Genomic DNA, 20558 nt, shown 5'->3' with positions numbered 1-20558 from the left:
AACATAAGTTCTGAAATTTAAAAGTCCAGCACTGTCTAGGCATAAGGATATGTGTATAACTGAGGTCCTTTCACTGAATAATCTTCAGAATACTTATTTGTATGAATTCTACTTTCTTCTCGTTTTTCTGGTGTTTATACAGTTGACCCTTGAAAAATGAGGAGATCAGGTCCTCCCATGCCCCGTGCAGTCAAAACATCCACATACAACTTTTGACTCTCTCAAAACTTAAGTTGTTCAGTATCTGTGGGAGTTAGATTGGTTCTAAGACCCCCTGCCTCAGATGCTCGTGTCCCCTACATAAAATGGTGTAGAACAATGCTTACAGTCAGCCCTCTGCCTCTGTGAGCTGCTGACTGTTGAAGAAAACAGTACAGTACAGGTATTTATTGAAAACATCTATGTATAAATGGACCCATGTAGTTCAAACCATCTTGCTCGAGGGTCAACTGTTGGGCTAGACAAGTTGTGTTGGTTGATTGCGGGCATGGTGTCTTGATCTGTTCTGAGTTACAGAGATACCACTGGTTTTGTCTTGGTGTGCCTGTTAGGTATTTACTGAGCCCATGACGTAGGTTTGTCAGGTCATTGGCTCTAAATGAATATGTTGAGTAAATCTTTTGTTTACAAAAGGAGTATTTTTACCACTTGGATCTTTGCAAGAGGAAACTCAAAGACATTATCAGGAAATAGGGATTATGTAGAACAAAACCAGTCTGTCCAGTTGAAAAACCACTGTCTCTGAATCCAGAATATCCCATTGTATATTAAAGAAAAGCTTCCTTTTATTTCTGAAACTGGCTTTATTGTAGAGAACAAATGATCATGGGCAGTTCCATTTTAAGATCAGGGATTAAAATCTTAAATCATCCATATGTGCTTCTATGCATATCTGTCTCTGTGAAAATGCAGAGTTGGAAGTCACAGTTTTATGATTTCACTCTTTTAATCATTTAGTAAATAGTTACTAAAAGCTATGTGCTAGGAGAGAAGAGATAGAAAAGGCTCTTGTTGAGTTTTAGTCTTCTGGGGGTGCAGGAGGCAGGTAGAATTCTATGAAGAATATACTGTGTCCATGACAATATAATCTCCTGATTGATGACTTAAATTTGACTTAAATCAAATGTACTCTGATACACTGGTTTTTCTTATGAGTTGCTTTACTAGGTAACAGTAGCTTTTAGGAGTAGAAGTATTTTGTCTTTTGTCTGACATCCTGTATTGCTATTCTTTCCTTTTATTATGTGTAGTCTTTTTTACCTATATTTTGATCTAATGATATTTTGCTAAGTTACACAAGCTACATATTTTGAACTGTCTGCATTTCATTGTTTTTGGAGGATTTGTGGCTCCCTAAAAGCTACATTATCTTTCACTTTGCTTGTGTGCTTTCTAATATTTACCTTGTCTCTGATCTTAAACTTTTGTGGGTTTGTTATATATAGCTTTCCATGAAATCAGCAGGAACTTTTTCATTATCTCTTAAAGCCATTTATTCAAAGTTCTTACTGGTGTCTTTTAATATTAATAGTAGTATTTTTGCAGCCAAGTTTCCCTGCAGACCTCTTGTTTGGGGGAACCTTTTACTGGATTTTACTTATCCCTGCTCTGTATGGTTCTTCTGAATAGTTCATAGCAAGATTGCAATATTCTTTTTATCAGTCCCATAAATTCTGTTTAACATCAGATTTTCGTGTTATTTTAATTGAGCCTTGTAAAAGTGTGTCATTTAAAAACTAGTTTGAGAAAACAATTTAAAACAGAAAAGGGAAAGGTTATAACTTGAGGTGTGCTTCTTTTGTTAAGAACCAAAAGTAGCTTCCTAGATGCAGTCATGTTTATCTTTGTTTTTTGCATAAAGTAGGTATCCTGGGTATATTTTCCCTTCTATGCAAGAATCAAAGAATGACTTTCCCTGGTGAAACAGCTAATCAGTCATATAGTCAGATTTACATTTCCAAGTCTTCAGACTAATACCTTGATCTACTAGAATATTGTGTTCCAGACTATGTTTAGTAAGTTATATGAGGCTTTTATGATTTCATAAAGTTCCTTGAGGCCTCTCATAAGGTGGGTTTTGAACACAATCTAATACTCTTTTATTTTTGCTTTTGCAGTTCCTACCTTCCTTGGCCAGGTTTGCTTTATATTCATAGTTTTTTCTATCCAATCTTAGTATCTGCAAAGATTTAGGCCATGAATTTTTTCCCCACTGTTTTAAATGTTGCCTTGTGGCATCTCTAATGTTGTTACTCCTTGTCTCTCCAACTAGAATGTATCCTTTTTAAGGGTCTTGGTAATTTGTTCCCTCCTATTCCTGTCTTTGGCCTAACAGCTTTATGTAACATAGTATTTAAGTGCTCTGTTTAACAAATATTTGAGTGATAATAGAAGACTGGTTTTAACTTAGGACTGCTTTATTTCCACGTTTTTCCCAACAGAGAACCAGAAATCAAGGTTTTAAAGCAAAAAATAGATACAGTTTCAAAGGTTAAAAACTGCTTAACTGTTTTTTTCTTTCTGTGGGTAACATATTTAATTTATTCAAAGACCGTCCAGTTCCTTCTGCATATTACTTCATTACCTTCTGTTTGGAAGAGGGATGGTCTTTGAGTATCTCATTTTGGCAGGAAATAAATGGAATGTGGGGTTTGGGAACCATCTTTGATTCACAAAGATTCTTATTTTATAGTTGATGGAGAACCTTGTGATGTACCTTTGAATATAACCTGGTATCTGAAAAGTGCTGATTGTTACAATGACATCTATACCTTCAAGGTAAGGAACATAAAATTACAGACTTTTCTTGGACTTTAGAGATCATGAGGTCCCAACCTGAGAGAAGGAGTGTCCTGTGAAGGAGAAAAACTGAAACTAGGATCCATGCTTCCCAAGTTACAGGCCTAGCTGCCAGCAAATCTCAAACTTTCTAGTCTTAGAACTCTTACATTTTTAAATATTATGCAGACTCCAAAAGCATTTGTTCATGGAGGTTGCTATATTAGAAATTAAAAGTGAGAAAATAGAGAAATATTTATTAATTCAAAATTAGTAATAAGCAATAATAAAAATAAATAATAATAAAAATTAGCAATAATAAACTTAGTGTATGTTATTATAAAATTTTTAATGAAAAATGACCATTTCTTTAAAAAAAAAAGACCAGAAAGTGGTATTATTTTGTATTTGTGCAAATTTAGTGACTGGTATAGTAGAAGCTAGATTCTTGTATCCTTTACTCAGTCTGTTGCAATAAGTTATTTTGGTTGAAGTATACGCACAAAATATGGCCTTACACAGATAGGTAGTTGGAAAAGAGAATGGTATTTTAAAATATTTTCAGATACTTGTGGATATTGTTCTTTGATTCCATACCAAAACTTAACAAGTGGAGTTTCTTAAAGGTTAGTTGTAATGTGGAATCTGAAAAGCATATCAGTGAACTTTCAAAAAAATCTGTTATAGTAAAATAAACTGGTATGTCACCCTGGCTGGGTGGCTCAGTTGGTTGGAACATTGTCCCATACATCAAAAAGGTTGTGGGGTCAATCCCCAGTCAGGATGCATACCTAGGTTGTGAGTTTGAATTCCTAGTGGGGGGCGCATAATGGAGACAGTTGATGGATATTTCTCATATCGGTGTTTCTTTGTCCCTTTCAATTTCTCTGTCTCTGTAAATCAAAAACATATCCACGGGTGAGGAATAAAAAAAGATAGATAAATAAATAAATAAATAGCTGTGTCTTGTACTTTGGTCTCTTACCCATGTTTGATTTTGTAGCATCATTCTTGGTCATTTAGAAAATACTAGTTGGTTGAATTATACAAACTTTCCAAATATTAACTCATTTTACAGTTAACTCAAAATTATATTTGTCAGTGTCACTCTTCAGTCTCATCAGAACCTCAGAGTACTAGAAGCTGTTAAAGCTCATAGTGAGGCAGATAACAAATTTTCCAAAATTCTAATTTTTGCTTAAGAATTCAAATTTTATCACTGGCAATGAATACCGTCCGTTGTTTTCCTTGAAGTGACAGCTTTCCTTTGCCCATTTGCAAGAAAATATCACCCAAATAACCAAGTATGAATAACTAGTTTGTCAGTTGTTCTTTCAAGTAAATGAAAAAAGACTATTTAGTTTATAAGTCAGGTCAGTTGCAGAGTGTTTATCTTGGCACATTTATAGTATTTTTGCATACTTCCCATTTTGTGTCATAGAATATTAAAAAGGCATGTACTTGCCCTGACCAGCTGGCTCATTTGGTTGGAGCATTGTCCTGTATACCAAAAGGTTGCAGGTTCAGTCCCTGGTTGGGTGTGTATGGGAGGCAACTGATTGATGTTTCTATATCCCCGTGACTTTCCTCTCTAAAATCAATATATCCTTGGGTGAGGATTAAAAAAAAGTAATCAGAGAAAATAAAAAGGCATGTACTTAAAGGTTCAGATTTAATAACCTTTACTGCTTCATCAAGGACATTCTTACATAAAACTTGTGTTTTTTTCCTTTTAACTGCAAGTTTGTGACTGTGAAGAATACCACGATGACTAGTACAGTTAGGTTTCATTGCCTTGGTTCCTGATAAGGGGCAGCAGTTTTACCCATCATTACTTTTACATCTATCAGTACAAGGCAAATAACATATGATGATGATGATGATGCAAATAACATGATGAAGAAGAAGAAGAAGAAAATAGTTTTCTTAGACCTCATGAAAGGGTCTGTGGACCACACTTTCAGAATTTCCATGGTACATTTTACCTGTTTGCTTGCTTGCTTTAATTTTTTAAAATATTTTATTTATTTATTTTTAGAGAGGAGAAGGGAGGGAGAAAGAAAGGGAGAAAAACATCAATGTGTGGTTGACTCTTTCATGCCCTCTACTGGGGACCTGACCCACAACCCAGGCATTGCCCTGACTGAGAATCAAACTGGTGACCCTTTGGTTCACAGGCCAGAGTTCAATCCATTGAGTCACACCAGCCAGGGCTAATCTTTTTTTAATGTATTACAGTCCCCCTACTATTCTTGAGGTTTCTTTTCAAAGATAATCTGACTGGTCTATTAAAAATTTCTACCATTCAGTCGGTTTTTTAAACCTTAAGCATTTTGAATTTCTACCTAGTATTAGGGTTTAAATTATCTTTTTTGTGGTGTTGGTAACTGTTTTTAGCATTTGTTATCCAACATTGGCTAGGATTAATAGGAGGAGGACTAAAAGGACTGAAGAATTTAGAAATGATAGTGTCAGAATATGGTTTGAAATATTGTTTGCTGATCTTTTTCTGCTAATTGATTACTAATTGAATTTACAGTTAAAAACTTTATGTATTTGAAACTTGTAATGAACTGGTTAATATCTAGTCTTCATAGGTAGTACAAGTCAAGAATTATTTTGGATTGCCATAGGACAAAATTCTGGAATTGACAGATAGATAGTTAGAGATGTGATATTGGACATTAGAAACAAAAGGGCAAGATTAGGCATGTAGGTATCAGAGAAGAATACACAGAACTGATCAATGAAGAAGCAGAAATGATAAATTTGTCCAGAGTATCAGCAGTAGGCTGTGAAGGGCTACAGCAATTATATACTCTATCTTAGCTTATGAGCACAAGTATATCTTTTCATTGGTATTGTTAATTTAGTCAAATAATTCTTATAAATATATTTTCTGTGAGAAAAAAGAAGCCCTCTAGAGTCTGACATTTTCCCAGTCTTGCTAGAATTTTTAGAGGAACTACCACTTGTGAAACATAGACTAAGACTTTAGAGTCTGGCACTGTTGGAGTCATGGGCACTAACATAGAGTCTTCATCTTGTGTTGTTAATTTTTAAAATACTAAGCCCTAAACTATATTTGTGTTACAGGCGGTGTATATCTTCTAAATATCTTACTTGCAAAAAGTAAGTTATTGTATTTTTTTCTGTTTTTCCAGGCAGATGATATGGAGACATATTTGGAAAAAAAGGAATTGTCTGGGAAATACCAAGCAGCATCCAAATTGTTCCAGAACTGCAGTGAACTCTTTAAGACACAAGTAATGTTTGGTGGTGGTTAGAGGGAAATAGAAGAGTTGAAAAATGTGATGCCTGTACTTTGATGATAATTATTTCCTACTCCCCAGTTCTTTCTTTTGACAAATAAGTTAGAAGCATGTTCTGATAGGTACATGGCCAGCCACCTACATATTTTCTCATCACAGAAGAGGATGTACTTTTCGTGTGTATAAGAATCAAACCCCTGTTTTATTCTTATTATAAATATACATAACAAAAAAACTTACTATTATAATCATTTTTTTTAGTGTCAAATACTGCCATTAAGTACATTTATGTTGTGCTCAAACTATCACCATTAGCCACTTCTAGAACTTTTTCATCATGAACTGACACTTCTTAACCATTAAACAATAACACCCCTCCCTGGCTGGTGTGGCTCAGTTGGTTGAAGAGGAGCATTGTCCTGTACACCAAAAAGTTGGGGGTTCGATTCCTGGTGAGGGCACACATGGGAGGCAGGCCTTCGATGTTTCCTCACCTGGATGTTTCTCTCTCTGTCTCTCTCCCCCCTTTCCTTTCTCTCTAAACAAAACAAAACACCCCCACACACGTTCTTCGAAATAGCTCTTCTACTTTCCATCTCCATGAATTTCACTGTTCTAGATATCTTACAGGAGTAGAATTGTACGATACTTGTTTGGCTTCTTTCACTTAACAGTGTTTTTGAGGGTCATCCATATAACATATCAGAACTTCATTCCTTTATATAAGGCTGAATAACACTTCCTTGTACATATATACCATGTTGTGTTTATCTGTTCATCCCCTGGTGGGCATTTGAAACCACCAATTTTTAAATCTCCTGTCACTTCATCAAATTTATATGTGTTGTTCCCCCCAAATTAGCATTTTTAGATTTTACTGCTACAGACCTGAAATCAAAGCATTGAATTTCTCACATATAAGTGGAGTTTATATTATACAATTCTCTTTTCTTAGAGGATTTGACACAGATTTTTAAAGAAAAATTTATAGGTGTTATAAATAGTTACTGTAATTACAGCCTTTGCTTCATGTTTACTGCATTTAAATATTGCTACACAATATTTAACAAATTGCCTTGAAGAAGCAAGGAGTTCACGGAAAGCTAGATTTTCTGTCTAGTTACTAGTAGTTTATAAGAAGGCTTTAAGTGAGTAATTAGTAATAAGCAAATGAAGTAATTAAACTATAAAGATTGAGTTCTTGTCATAGCTTAGATTTATGGACTTGGAAGAAGAAAAAAATATCTTTTAAATGGTGGAAGAATGGTCAAAAAAGAAAGCTAGGAACAATGTGATGTTAACTAGGAAGGTTTCTGTGGGTTCTCCAAATTTATCCTCAAGCCCAGAATTGGTTGACTTTTTCCAGATTTGATTGAGAAAGCTACTTATTGTATACTGTTGCCCAAGTACCTTTAGATCTGCTGTAATCTTTCTAGGGTCCTGTCATATACCCCTGTTGGTAAGGTTTTCCCTCCTCCAGTCTAATGTAACAGAATTGAAATACGTGCTCTAATTACTCAGGAAGGAGAATGCCTCATCTACTTGTAACTGGTAAGAAAAGTAAATATTAAAATTAGAGTAGGTTTTTTATAGCCATGCAGTGTATTGTGGTGGAAGGAGCAGTGTACCCAAGTTAGTAATCTTAGATTCAAATCCCATTTCTACATAAAGCTTTGAGCTTTAAGCCACATATTCCTTATCTGTAGAAGGGTAGGGAACTAGAAAAGATCCCTCCATCCTGAGCATATATCTTTTATCTAAGGTTTTGTCATTCTTAAATATCTATAATTCTTATAGAAGAATTGAGTGGCCAGTTTGCTTCGGTAGTAGTTTTAGTTCCCAGCAGAGTTTTATTTACTTCTTTGTGGTTAATTAAAAAGCTTTTGTCTGTCAATGCCATATTATTATATTTACTATTATAACATGTTTTGCTTTAACCATTCTTGTGGATTTTGATTTATACTTTACTATTATACATCTTTAATTTTAGTGTTATATTTCTTTCATAGAGCTTTTCTGGGGATTTCGTGCATCGATTGCCTCTTTTAGGAGAAAAACAAGAGGTAATTGTTTTCCTTGTTAAATATTTCTGAGAGTAAAGTTAAAAATTTGAATTAATTTTTTCCTCTTTTTTTAAATATTTAAGGCTAAGGAGAATGGAACAAATCTTACCACTACTGGAGAAAAAATTGTAAGTGGTGTAATGAATTTGGGGTATTAAACACTTATTTTGGTATTCTTATGTTTGTGTATTTTGAATTATCTTGGTATGCTGACATTTAAAAAGAAACTTAAGACTGGAAGCTGTGCACCGAAGTGTTAATAATGGTTGTTTTTGGGTGATGATATGAGTGATTTTTATTTTCTTCTTTATGTTTTCTGTGTTTTCCATATTTGCTACAATCATTCTGTATCATTTTTGTACTTATTACCTCTAAAATATGTCCACCTAAAAATAAAAAGCCAAGGTGAGAGGCAAAAGCATTTATTTGAGATCCAGGAAGAATGACAGTTCTGGAAATCACTGATTCTGGCAGAAACCCAAATAATGTTCTGATTAGGAGGCAAAGGCAAGGGGTATTTATGAAAAGGGGAAGGGGAAAAATGTGAATTGAAGGAAGGAATTTCTATTGAAGTTAATGAGTCAAGGAAGGAATTTCTCTAAGTGCAAGCTAAGATTTTTTTTTTTTTTTAAGCTCTACATGGTGGTACTAATTCTAAAGAATGTCTTTAATTTTCAGTCTGGTAGTCAGGCTGTCTGCCTTACCGTTAGTTTTGCAAACAGTTATGCAGAATACAGTGTTTCTCCGGCTCATTCCGAAGATTGGAGGAGTAATACATGCAAGGCAGTTCCTCTGGGGTGGCAGCTCCAGTTATGTTACATTTTACAAATATTACTTTTAGGTAGGAAGAAACATTTAAGAAAGAACCTTAAACCCCATGTAAAATTATTTGGGATAGAATATAACAGGAACAGAGTTTAGAAAATTGAGATAGGTTGAATACTATAAATGTGCTTTAAATTTGCATAATTCACTTTCTAATTCACAGTAATTCCTTAAAACTTTGCCAGTTTAAAATACAGAGAAAATAGGTAGTTATCTATGTTGGGTCATGCTTTTTACAAAACAGATTAAAGCTTTTAATTTTATAACAACTTCATTAAGACATAATATACATATCTTAGAATTTACCCTTTCAAAACATAAAATTCAGTGTGGGTTTTTTTTTGTAAATTTTAGCTTTTTTTTTTAGGTACCAGATATTCTTTTTTTAAAGATTTTTATTTATTTATTTTTAGAGAGGGAAGGGAGGGAGAAAGAAAGAGAGAGAAACATCAATGTGCGGTTGCTGGAGGCCGTGACCTGCAACCCAGGCATGTGCCCTTACTGGGAATCGAACCTGCAACACTTTGGTTCGCAGCCCGAGCTCAATGCTCAATCCACTGAGCTACGCCAGCCAGAGCAAAATTCAGTGTTTTTTAGTATATTTACAAATTATGCAACCACTAGTTGTTATCTAATTCCAGAACATTTTTCACCACCCCAAAAAGTCACAGCATAAACCATTAGCAGTCACTCCTCATTCCATCCTTCCCCCAGCCCTAGGCAAACACTGTTCTTCTGTCTCTAAGGATTTGCCTGTTCTGTTCATTTCATATAAATGGAATCATACAATTTGTGGCCTAATGTCTGGCTTCTGTCACAATTTAAAACTGTCTTAACTCTTACTTCCTTCTTGTGCAGAGCCTTAACATCAGCCAGAGGTGCGTGATGAGGGCATTCTCAGGCCTCTCCCAGTCACGTGTGCACAGTCTCACATACATGCACAGCCCTGCATGTACTCACAGCCTTCTAGATTTTCAGGAATATCTGGGAGCTCTTCAGAATGTCCTATGGACATCTTGTCCAGTTTTTCCTTTTTAAAGTTTTTAGTCAGCCTCTCGATGGCCCTACCTAGTAATGTTGACCAGGGCAGCTGTGATCTTCCACAGTTGCTGAGTGTTTTTGAGAGTGCTGTGAGTACAGGGTCCTTCACACTGAGTGAGCTCTGAGTCAGGCCATAAAAAAGTTAAGCCCTGGGAATGGACCTTCCAGAAAGTTCTGGCAGTTGGGCTTTAGGGGTTCTCCAAACTTGTTTTTTCCAGTGGTTGCCACACTTCCATTTTTCACAGATGTTATAGTTGCAAGTAATTTGGTCTCAAGGAGCTTGGAGCAAGGGCATGGGATTAGGGTGAACAAAAACACCACAAAGCTTGCTTTTACTATCAAAATTCAGCTGGTTTTCTTACTGAGATCCCTCTTCGGCTATTTTTCTTGAGGAAGTCGTTCTAGGACTGTTGCATGTCTTACCATAATTAATTTCCAGAGTTCCAAAAAGTTGATTTTGATATTTTTGCCTATATTGTTGCTGCTTTTAATGGGTGAGTGCATTTTCGGAGCTTCTTATTTTGCCATTCTGGAGGTGTCTCTACCTTCCCACCTTCCCTGCTCCAGTTATAGTTGTAAAGAATTTTAACCTAAAAATGATTTAGGTATGGCAGGCTTTATTATTATTTTTTTAACAGAGAACATCCATTGGGTCTTTCCTTATTGCTAATGTGTATATGTTTACTATAAAAAATACAGCAAATATACACAAATGAAAAGAAAATAATCATCTATAATACTACCACACACAGAGACTATAAATATATTTGTCTTCTAGTCTTTTGTCTTTGTGCATATTTATATTTAATTTATTTAAAACTGTGAATCTTAGCCCTGGCTGGATGGCTCAGTTGTTTGGAGCATCATCACGTACCAAAAAGTTGAAGGTTCGATCCCTGGTCAAGGCACATACCCAGGTTTTGTGCTCTATCTCTGGTCGGAGCATGTATGGAAGGGAACTGATCAATGTCTCTCTGTCTTTCTCCCTTCCTTTCCCTCTAAAGTCAGTAAAACATATCCTTGAGTGAGGATTAAAAATAAACAAATGAGAGTTTTATAATATGTATTATATTATAACATTTTTTAGAGTTTAGCAGTATAACATGGTCATTTGCAGTTCAGTAAATATTTATGGCATTATTATTTAAATGCCTGCATAGTATTTTATTATATGAATACATTACAGTTTGTTAACAGATTCTGTATCACTGAACATTTATGTTTCTTTATCTTGTCATTTTAAACAGCATTGCAGTAAATATATTTGTTTTTAGATCTTTATTTTCTGGTCTCAAAACAGTTCCATGTTGGTGAATATTTTGCTTTTATAACTTAAAAGTAAAAATCCTTTGTAATTCTGAAACAAAATTTCCATACTATATTATTAACATGCGTTCTTAATTCTTAAGACTTGAAGTTTTAATGCCTTTTTTTTTCTCTAGGTATTGCATGATCCATTGAAAACTTGGCAAGATGCACCATACATTTTTATTGTACATATTGGCATTTCATCTTCAAAGGAGTCATCAAAAGAAAATCTTTTTACTAGTAAGTACATTTTGTTTCTTTTTATATTTGTATTATGTAGTTGTGGCATGCATAGTGGGTCATGTGTAATTGCTTTAATGGAGGGAATAATTAAGAATATTTGTTCTGAAGTAGAAAAATTGAGGGAGAGAAATTAACGTTTTTTTCTGTACCTAAGATGTACCAGATAGTCTTAGGTAGTTCACATATGCTTTCTTATTATATATGATAGATACTAGATTTCATTTTCCTTCATCTGATCCTCCAGCTTTTAAAATTTTTAATTAGTATCATGTTCTTGGCATTCTGAAATAGACTTGTCAAAACTTAGTTACAAAGTCAAAACCTGGCAATTTAAAAATAATTTTACTATTAATAGACTTTGGTGATTTTTTTAATGTCTCAATATTTTTCTTTTTAAATTTATTTTTAAATTACAGTTTTGAGATACAAAATCGTATTCTTACTATGTTGTGCACCTGAAACTAACATATTTTGTATGTCAGTTGTCTCAATTTTTCTTGGTGTTCTTGTTTTTATTCTTGTTTCCCAGTTCATGGAGTCATCTCTTACCTGGAATTTTGGATAGCTTACTAACTGGCCTTAATTTCTTACAATTTTGTTTTGTTTCTTCCTTCTCCTCTGCATTCTCCTTTCCTCCTCTGCTTTCTCAAGGAGAATTTTGAATAGAAACAGTTGCCTTAGTCATCCTTATTTTACAATATTGGCACATGTTTACTGTAGATTTTTTCCAAAATATTTTTATTTGGTTAAGGCTATCCCTTTCTATACCAGTTTTACTAAGTGTATTTTTTTTAGTGTTAAGAATGAATACTTGGTTTTATCAGTTGCTTTGATTGTGTTGATTAAAATGATCATAAAGATTTCCTCATTTAATCTGTTCATGTGATGTAATTATATGACTGGTTTTCTAATGTTAAATGTTTCTTGAATTTCTGAGGTGCTACTATTTGGTCTTGATACACACACACACACACACACACACACACACACGGCTTCCAGCTTATGTTCTTTTTCTTTTTTGTTTTATCCATCTGTTAGGAGCTAAGAAGAAACTTTAAAGCGCAGACTACATCATGTGAAAATTTTCTCTTTAAAACAGTATTATCAGTTTTCTTCCCTTGATTAAAACTTTTGAAGCCTCCCTGCTGCCTATAAAATGTCTGCAGTATGCATAAAGGCTTATAAAACTACAACTTGTCCCAGTTTATGTTTTGCCTGCTTTGTGTTAAAAAACGCTACGATAGGTACTATGTGTAGTCTCAGACTACATGTTCTTTAAATATATCATGCAATTCTGCACCTGTCTTTGTTATTTCTTTAGCCTGGATGGCTTTTTACTTTATTCTGGAAAATACAGATTCATCCTTTTGTGTCTGGCTGAGAGGGACAGTTCTCTGGGTACATGCTTTTCAAGTAACTTCCTCTTCCCTCTAGATCACAGGTGGCAAACACAACCCAGCCCTCTACCTTGTTTAATCCAGCCTGTCCCCTTGTTTCTACCTGGCGGCAGTGCCAAGTTGTCGCTAAACTGTTAAGGAGTAGTTACAGTTATACAGTTCTAAAATTACATTCAGTCCTCTGAAGGCAACTGCAAGGCTGATGTGTCCTCCGGTGAAAATGAGTTTGACACCCCTGCTCTAGATGGTTGTCCGCTAGAATGGCAGAAAACATCTTATACATCTGACCATCCCCTATTTCCCATAGTGTGTGTGTATATAGTGAGTACTCGAGTTGTATTTTGGCATAGAGTAGGGGTTAGCCAGCTTTTTCTTAAAGGGCCAGATAGTAGATGTTTTCTCTCCTACAACTACCCAACTCTACCATTGTCTGAATGCAGCCATAGACAGTATGTGAGTGGGTGTGACTTTTTAATTAAAACTTTATATGTACAAAAAGTGAATGGTCACATTTGTTCCAAGTGCTATGTTTTGTTGACTTCTGGCATAGAGTAAGCAAAGAATGTGACAGATATTCACTAATTATTTGTTATTTTATTAAATTAAATAGATTTAATTAATACAGATTTAGCCCTGACTGATATGGCTAAATGGCTGGGTGTGGCCAGATGGTTGGGTGTCATCCCACAAACTGAAAGGTTGCGAGTTCTATTCCCACTCAGGGCACATGCCTGGGTTGCAGGTTTGGTCCTGGACAGGATGCACACGAAAGGCAACCAATTGATGTTGGTGATTGCTATTATGAGATACTTGTTTTGTTCATGAAAGTATTAAAACTGATTTATTTTTAATAATGGCATGTTTTCTGCCTGCTAAAAATTAGTGGGAAATTTCTTATAGAATAGGCTTTTATTAGTCTCTCTCTGGATATAGAAATCACTTCTCATATAAATCAGCTTTTATTTATTAATCAGACAAAGTTTATCCAAAAGTTTTATTCATAATAATTTAAAAAGTCATAGGTTTGTTCACAAAGTCAAATCTGTCTTTCGGCTTCTTGTCACTGTGATTTGTTCTGCTTCTTTAAACACTTTATTGTTATTAAGGCCCTTCTAAAAATGATACATTCATGCAGCAAAGTCACATAAAATCAAAGTAGGTAAAAAAAGTAGGAAAATAATAGGTAAGGGGAGAGAGAAGACAGGGAGTCAAAGGGAAGGAATGAAGTCCTGTACTTTTCAAAGTCCAGGGAAGTGTAGAATGTGTTGTAAGGAAAACTGTGTATGAAGTGTGTTTGGAGTTTAGAGCATGGGGCGGGGGGTGCAGTTGGACAGCTCGAAGAAGGCTTCATGGAGAAAGTACATTCAGTCTAGTCTTTAAAGAGTGTGAGGATGAAAACAAAGGGCTTCTCCACTTAAGACACTGACTGGAGCAGAGGAGTGGAGACCTGTGTGGGGCACACTGTGGACCATGAGGACACTCAGCAAATTTCAGTGTGCTCTACACATGCAATATTCACTGGGATTGAAGTGGTTAAAAGTAAATGACCCACTGGAATTTTAATTTATTTTGTCAAACCAATATCAGGTAATGTTTTTGTTTAATTCCTGCATCCTTTACATTAATTCTGAGGACTGTGTTTTGGCAGTGACTGTGGAAGTAAAAGGTCCCTATGAATACCTCACACTTGAAGAATATCCATTGATGATTGTAAGTGAACTTACATTTTTTTTAACCTCAGTATTAAATGAGTTTAGCTTGAAAGAGTATCCGTGTTTTGTGGCAATATTCTTTTTTGAAAGAACTGTTCCTGAACAGTTCACAAAATATTGCTTGTACTTTTGCACTTACTTTTTACTAGACTATGACCTTGGGAGTGTCAGTGAGCCCCTTTGAGCCTCATTTTCTCGTCTGTAAAATGAAGAGTTTGATGACTTGTGGAGTTGTAGAGGTGGAAAGCACCTCAGGGATTGCTTCACAGCTCACATTCTCTTGAGGCTCCAAAGCCGGGCACTTTTGACAACCCTGTAGTTTCTGGTCCTCAAAGTAACCAAGTAATGAGGCTTCATCCTTTTTAGTGTGTGGGTGTGTTTATGAGAATATCCTCAATGTATTTTCAGATTTTCTTTGTTCATGTTTTTGTTCTTCCTTTCCATTTTATAGTTTTCCCACTTTGTCATGTTTCATTGCCATCAGATATATTCAAACCTGACCATGCCCTTTTTTTTCCTTTAGTGTTCTCTTCAGTTATATAATTTTACACTGTGAGCTGCAAAAGTTCATTTAGTACAGATGAGTGAGCACTTGACGATAGACCGTTAGGTAGTCTCCCTCTGCTCAAGAGGAGACAACATTTTGTGTGTATTAGTATCAAAATCCAAAGAAATAAAGTAATTATTTTGTAAGTAGAAGGTATATGTGGTATTTTTTTATAGCTTGTTAAGACTTTGTATCAATTCTAAATGTCTCTTAGCCTTAATCCTTCTTTTTATCTCTGACCCACTGCCATGACAGTTTTTCATGGTGATGTGTATTGTGTATGTCCTGTTTGGTGTTCTGTGGCTGGCGTGGTCTGCCTGCTACTGGAGGGATCTCCTAAGAATTCAGTTTTGGATCGGTGCTGTCATCTTCCTGGGAATGCTTGAGAAAGCTGTCTTCTATGCAGAATTTCAGAACATCCGATACAAAGGAGAGTCTGGTATGTAACTGAAAAATGCCAGTTTGTGAGTGATCAGCAGGTGAGACGTGACAGTTTTCCTAAGATCAGCAACCATTAAATAGGTTTAAGTTTTTGATTACTTAATTATTAGAATAGCTTTGATTGTAACTTTTTAATCTTATAACTTGTGGGTTCAGTGATTTAAGACTAATTTTACTGAAATGTATTCATAAAAGTAGTGGCCATTTTGGGAAAGTCTGTTACCATTATTGAATCTCACTGCCATTGATTTTTGAGGCACCATTATTACATACATCTAAGAAAGAAAGTAAATACTGTCAATTTACTTTTAAGATACCGTTGATAATAAGACACTTTGATTTAAAAGATGTTAAAATGGGCATGGGGACATCTCTAAGAATTGGTGAAATACAGTAATACCCAGAAAATAAGAGGGTAAGAGGATGCTTGTGGTTTAGGAAGGTGAACAGATAATGACAAATTGTTTTATACTGAAGTTTTTTATGATAGCTTCAGTTCTCTCATCAGATCATTTAATTATTGATAATTATTGCTGCAAGGTATTCTAATTAAAATTTTTCCTGGTTTTTGAAAGGGCTTGAAAATAGTAATGTGAAAATGAATTCGTAACTGTGTGTGTGTTTTGTGCTTTTCTGTGGATAGCTGTATTTCAGTTTTTAACAGCAGGGACATTATTTCCTAGATGCTATAAACTGTCCAGGTAGGGTGAGATATTCTGCCAAGGTTTTAGTGGAGTGGGGGGTGGTGAGGGAAGGTAAACTGAACACTGCCGTATTGCTGTTCACGTTAGTAAGATTATATCAGCTTACATACTTGTAAAAACTGAGGAATCGAAGAAGTATTTCTTTGGTAGGACTAATACTAGTGCTTATTCTGAAGAGTGTTAGAGATCTACATTCTGGCTCTAGAATTGCACCCTTTGTCAGTCCTAGATTTACAGCATCCCTTCCCCCTTTCTTTTCTTATAGTCCAAGGTGCCCTGATCCTTGCAGAGCTACTTTCAGCAGTTAAACGTTCACTGGCTCGAACCCTGGTCATCATAGTCAGCCTGGGATATGGCATAGTCAAGTAAGTATTCACTGCCTATATGGAAGAGCAAGCTAAAACAGATGAAGTCGAAACAGTATTGCAGCTTCCTAGTGTAGTAATTCTGTAACAGTTGATGTAAAAAATAGTTCTGAAATAAGAAAAGGTATCTGTCATTTTGTAGATGTGGTAAAGTTAGAAAAATGTTAGGGTTTCATTTCACAACTGGGAATTCAGTTTTTCCTACAGATGTCAGTTGTACCAAATGACATTGAAACACCAAACTTGATAGAGTAAAATTATAGGGACTTTACTCTTTAAAGATATACTGCAAATCATATTTGTTAAATATGTATTTTTATTTAATCTTTATTGTATTTTTAATATTTATTGTATTTTAGTCCCATTATACATCACTCCCCGCCAAAAAACACACTGTAGTCCATGTGTGGGAGTCCCCCTCCCTGTTGCTCAATCCCTCCACCCTCTGACCTTCCCCACCACCAGCTCTCATCTGCTCTCCATCTATGAGTCTGTCTCTGTTCTGTTTATTCTTTCAGTTTGTTCGTTAGAGTCCACATATGAGTGAAATCATATGGTATTTCTCTTTCTCTGACTCGTTTATTTAGCATAAGGTTCTCCAGGTCCATCTATACTGTTGCAAAGGGTAAAATTTTCTTCCTTGTTATGGCTGAGTAATATTCCACTGTGTACATTTTCTCACAGTTGTTTTATCTACACATCTATTGATGGACACTTGGGCTGCTTCCATATCTTGGCAACTGTAAATAATAATGCAGTAAACATAGGGTTCTGTGTTCTTTCGAATTAGTGGTTTGGGTTCCTTCAGATATATTCCCAGAAGTGGGATTAATGGGTCAAAAGGCAGATCCATTTTTAATTTTTTGAGATATCTCCATACTGCTTTCCATAGTGGCTATACCAGACTGCATTTCCACCAACATTGCAAAAGGGTCTCTCTTTCTCCACATCCTTACCAGCACTGTTCTTTGTTAATGTATTGATGATAGCCACTCTGTCAGGTGTGAGGTGATACCTTATTGTGGTTTTAATTTGCATTTCTCTGATAATTAGTGACATTGAGCATCTTTTCATATGTCTATTGGCCATTTGTATGTCCTCTTTGGGGAAGTGTTTGTTAAGGTCCTTTGCTCATTTTTTTAATTGGGTTGTTTGTGTTTTTTTGGTGTTGCATTCTGTAACTTCTTTATAAATTTTGAATATTAACTCCTAATCGGATGTATTGGAAATATGTTCTCTCATTCTGTGGGTTGTCTTTTTGTTTTGTTGGTGATTTCCGTTGCTGTGTGAAAACTTTTTAGTTTGAAATAGTCCCATTTGCTTATTTTTTCTTTTGTTTCCCTTGCCTGGGGAGTTATATTTGATAAAATATTGCTATAAGCAATGTCTGAGATTTTGCTGCCTATATTTTCTTCCATTTTTATGGTTTTGGGTCTAACATTTAAGTCTGATCCATTTTAAATTTACTCTTGTATGTGGTATAAGAAGGTGGTCTAGTTTCATTTTTCTAAATGTACCTGTCCAATTTTCCCAACACCATTTATTGAGTAAACTATCTTCAGCCCATTGTATGTGCTTGCTTCCTCTTTCACATATTGACTGTAAAACGGTGTGAGTATTCATGGACTCCCTATTCTCTTCCATTGATCTGTGTGTCTTTTTTTATGCCAGTACCATGCTATTTGATAACTGTGGCCTTATAGTATAGTGTGATATTAGGAAGTATGATTCCTCCAACTTTATTCTTTGTTAGGATTGTTGTTGCTATGCAGGGCCTTTTGTGGTTCCATATAAGCTTTTGACATATTTGTTCTAGTTCTATGAAATATGTCATTGGAATCTTTTTACTTTGTTTTATTTATTTTTAGATAGAGGGAAATGTGTGGTTGCCTCTCGTATACCACCTACTAAGGACGTGGCATACAACCCAGGCATGTGCCCTGATCCGGGAATCAAACTTGCAACCCTTTGGTTCATAGGCGGGCACTCAGTCCACTGAGCCACACCAACCAGGGTGAAATAACATCATTGGAATCTTGATAAGAATTTCATTGAACTGATAGATTGCTTTGGGTAATACGAAGATTTTAATGATGTTAATTCTCCCTGTCCATGAACATGGTGTGTACTTCCACTTATTTGTATCTTCAGTTCCTTTTTTTTTGTTTTGTCAAAATGTCATTTTAGTCTTTATTTTTATAGGACATGTAGCATGTTTTCATAAATCAGCTTTATATGTGCTACTTTGTAACATCAGAAGAAATACATTTTTCATAAATTCCTCATCATTGCAAGTTCACTTTGAAATAAACAGTAACAGGGTAGAACAATGTATTTCCACATGGTGACCAATACAACACTGATAGTTATAAGTAAAGTATCTGGGAAGCTTGAAAATTAAGATTTACTAGAACAAGCAAATTTACTTCCATTTGTTAAAATTTTTTTAATTTGCAAATTACATATTTTATATGCAAGAAGAACTTTAAATCCTATGTCCATTGAAAATAAATGACAATAATAATAATTTTGAATAACTATGCCAAAACCCAAAAATATTAGAAAAAATAGTATGCCTTTTAAAATTGCCAAATAAAACCAAATGTCAGTTTTCTTGCTTCATCATGAATATTAGCACTGTTTATTCCATATCTGTATGTCAGTTTCTGTACATAAAAATTCCAATAAGACAACAATTAAAATTAAAAATGTGAGTAAAAGAAAATTATACTGCAACAACAATTAAAATAAAATTAAAAAAATAAAAACACATTTAAGGAAAATTCCAATAAGATTTTAGTGATTTGGGTCAGTTCATTTTTCTTTAAAAAACTCCTAACTTCTAGATTTTAAAAACTGCACTCTTGGATTTGTGTTTAGTATGAAATACAAGTATATTTCTTTACATCAGTGGCAACTGGTTAATAGGCATGTTATGATAGTTTCCAAAAAGTTTTGTAAATATTATCATTAAAAAAAATCCTATACAGAATCTAAGTGCCAACCTACATGTTCCTCGGTCTTTTGATACCAGTCTTTTACCACAAAAACTTTCTCGAAGGAGTTCACTAAGACATACCATCTAGGTAATTTGGGGTTTTAAAACCCATGGCTCTGGGCAGCAACAATTATAGTTAACAACACATCCATCCACAAAGATTCCTAAAATTTCCAGACTCAATGCACTGAATAAAACATTCTGGGGCAAGGGCTTTTTTGCACACTGACAGTACTTACAGAGCTCTGCCACAAGTGAAGGGAAGTGACATCTCTCAAAGGTACAGGGTAGTGGCTGAGTTTGAGATGACACACCCGCATACATTCTGTGGGGAAAACAAAGGCATTTACAGAGAACTAAATTATGTATTGAAGGATGAAAGGGTTTCTCTCTACACTCATCAACAGTGATAGTAGTCCCTAGTAATTAAAAAGCAAAAAGCATTTTCGTAAACACAACCAAAAGTGAAGGCACAACCTAGCAGAACACACACAGCAGGATCAGAGAAGTACTGGAAGCGTGTCAGCTACCGTTTCCTGGCATTAAAAGCATGACATATTTGGCATGATGGGTATTTTACAATTTCACATCGACTGTGACTACAATGAAGTGAGGCATTTCAATGATGAACAGCAAATGCAGTCTGGTCCTTCATGGCAGGAAGTATCTAGTTCAATGCTGTATGCAGTGTAGGCACCTAAAGTGTGCTGGTAACTGACAGATCTTTTTACTTAAGAAACCTACTAATTATACGTAACACTTATTGACTAAGTGCACTCAATAAATGTTTAGGAACATAACTTAAACACCTAATAAAGGTACATGGACATGAATTAAAATAGTTCAGAGTTAAGAAAACTTGTA

General features: G+C 35.0%; 1 protein-coding gene across 5 annotated transcripts in view; it reads left to right on the top strand.

Annotated features, from left to right (window-relative positions):
• Positions 1-20558, top strand: part of TMEM87A (transmembrane protein 87A) — a 44242-nt gene that overhangs the window by 1584 nt on the left and 22100 nt on the right. For all 5 annotated transcript variants that reach the window (XM_028507825.2, XM_028507824.2, XM_036032089.1 and 2 more), the window contains exons 3-10: positions 2693-2778; positions 5943-6044; positions 8060-8113; positions 8197-8241; positions 11422-11527; positions 14576-14637; positions 15442-15625; positions 16597-16696. In XM_028507825.2, the coding sequence (XP_028363626.1) occupies positions 2693-2778; positions 5943-6044; positions 8060-8113; positions 8197-8241; positions 11422-11527; positions 14576-14637; positions 15442-15625; positions 16597-16696 (739 nt within the window). The remainder of the gene's footprint in view (positions 1-2692; positions 2779-5942; positions 6045-8059; positions 8114-8196; positions 8242-11421; positions 11528-14575; positions 14638-15441; positions 15626-16596; positions 16697-20558) is intronic.

This window comes from Phyllostomus discolor, chromosome 1 (assembly GCF_004126475.2).
Source record: "Phyllostomus discolor isolate MPI-MPIP mPhyDis1 chromosome 1, mPhyDis1.pri.v3, whole genome shotgun sequence".
Taxonomy (NCBI): Eukaryota; Metazoa; Chordata; class Mammalia; order Chiroptera; family Phyllostomidae; genus Phyllostomus; species Phyllostomus discolor.
Note: the sequence above shows the minus strand (reverse complement) of the source record. Positions and strands in the feature narration are given on the sequence as shown.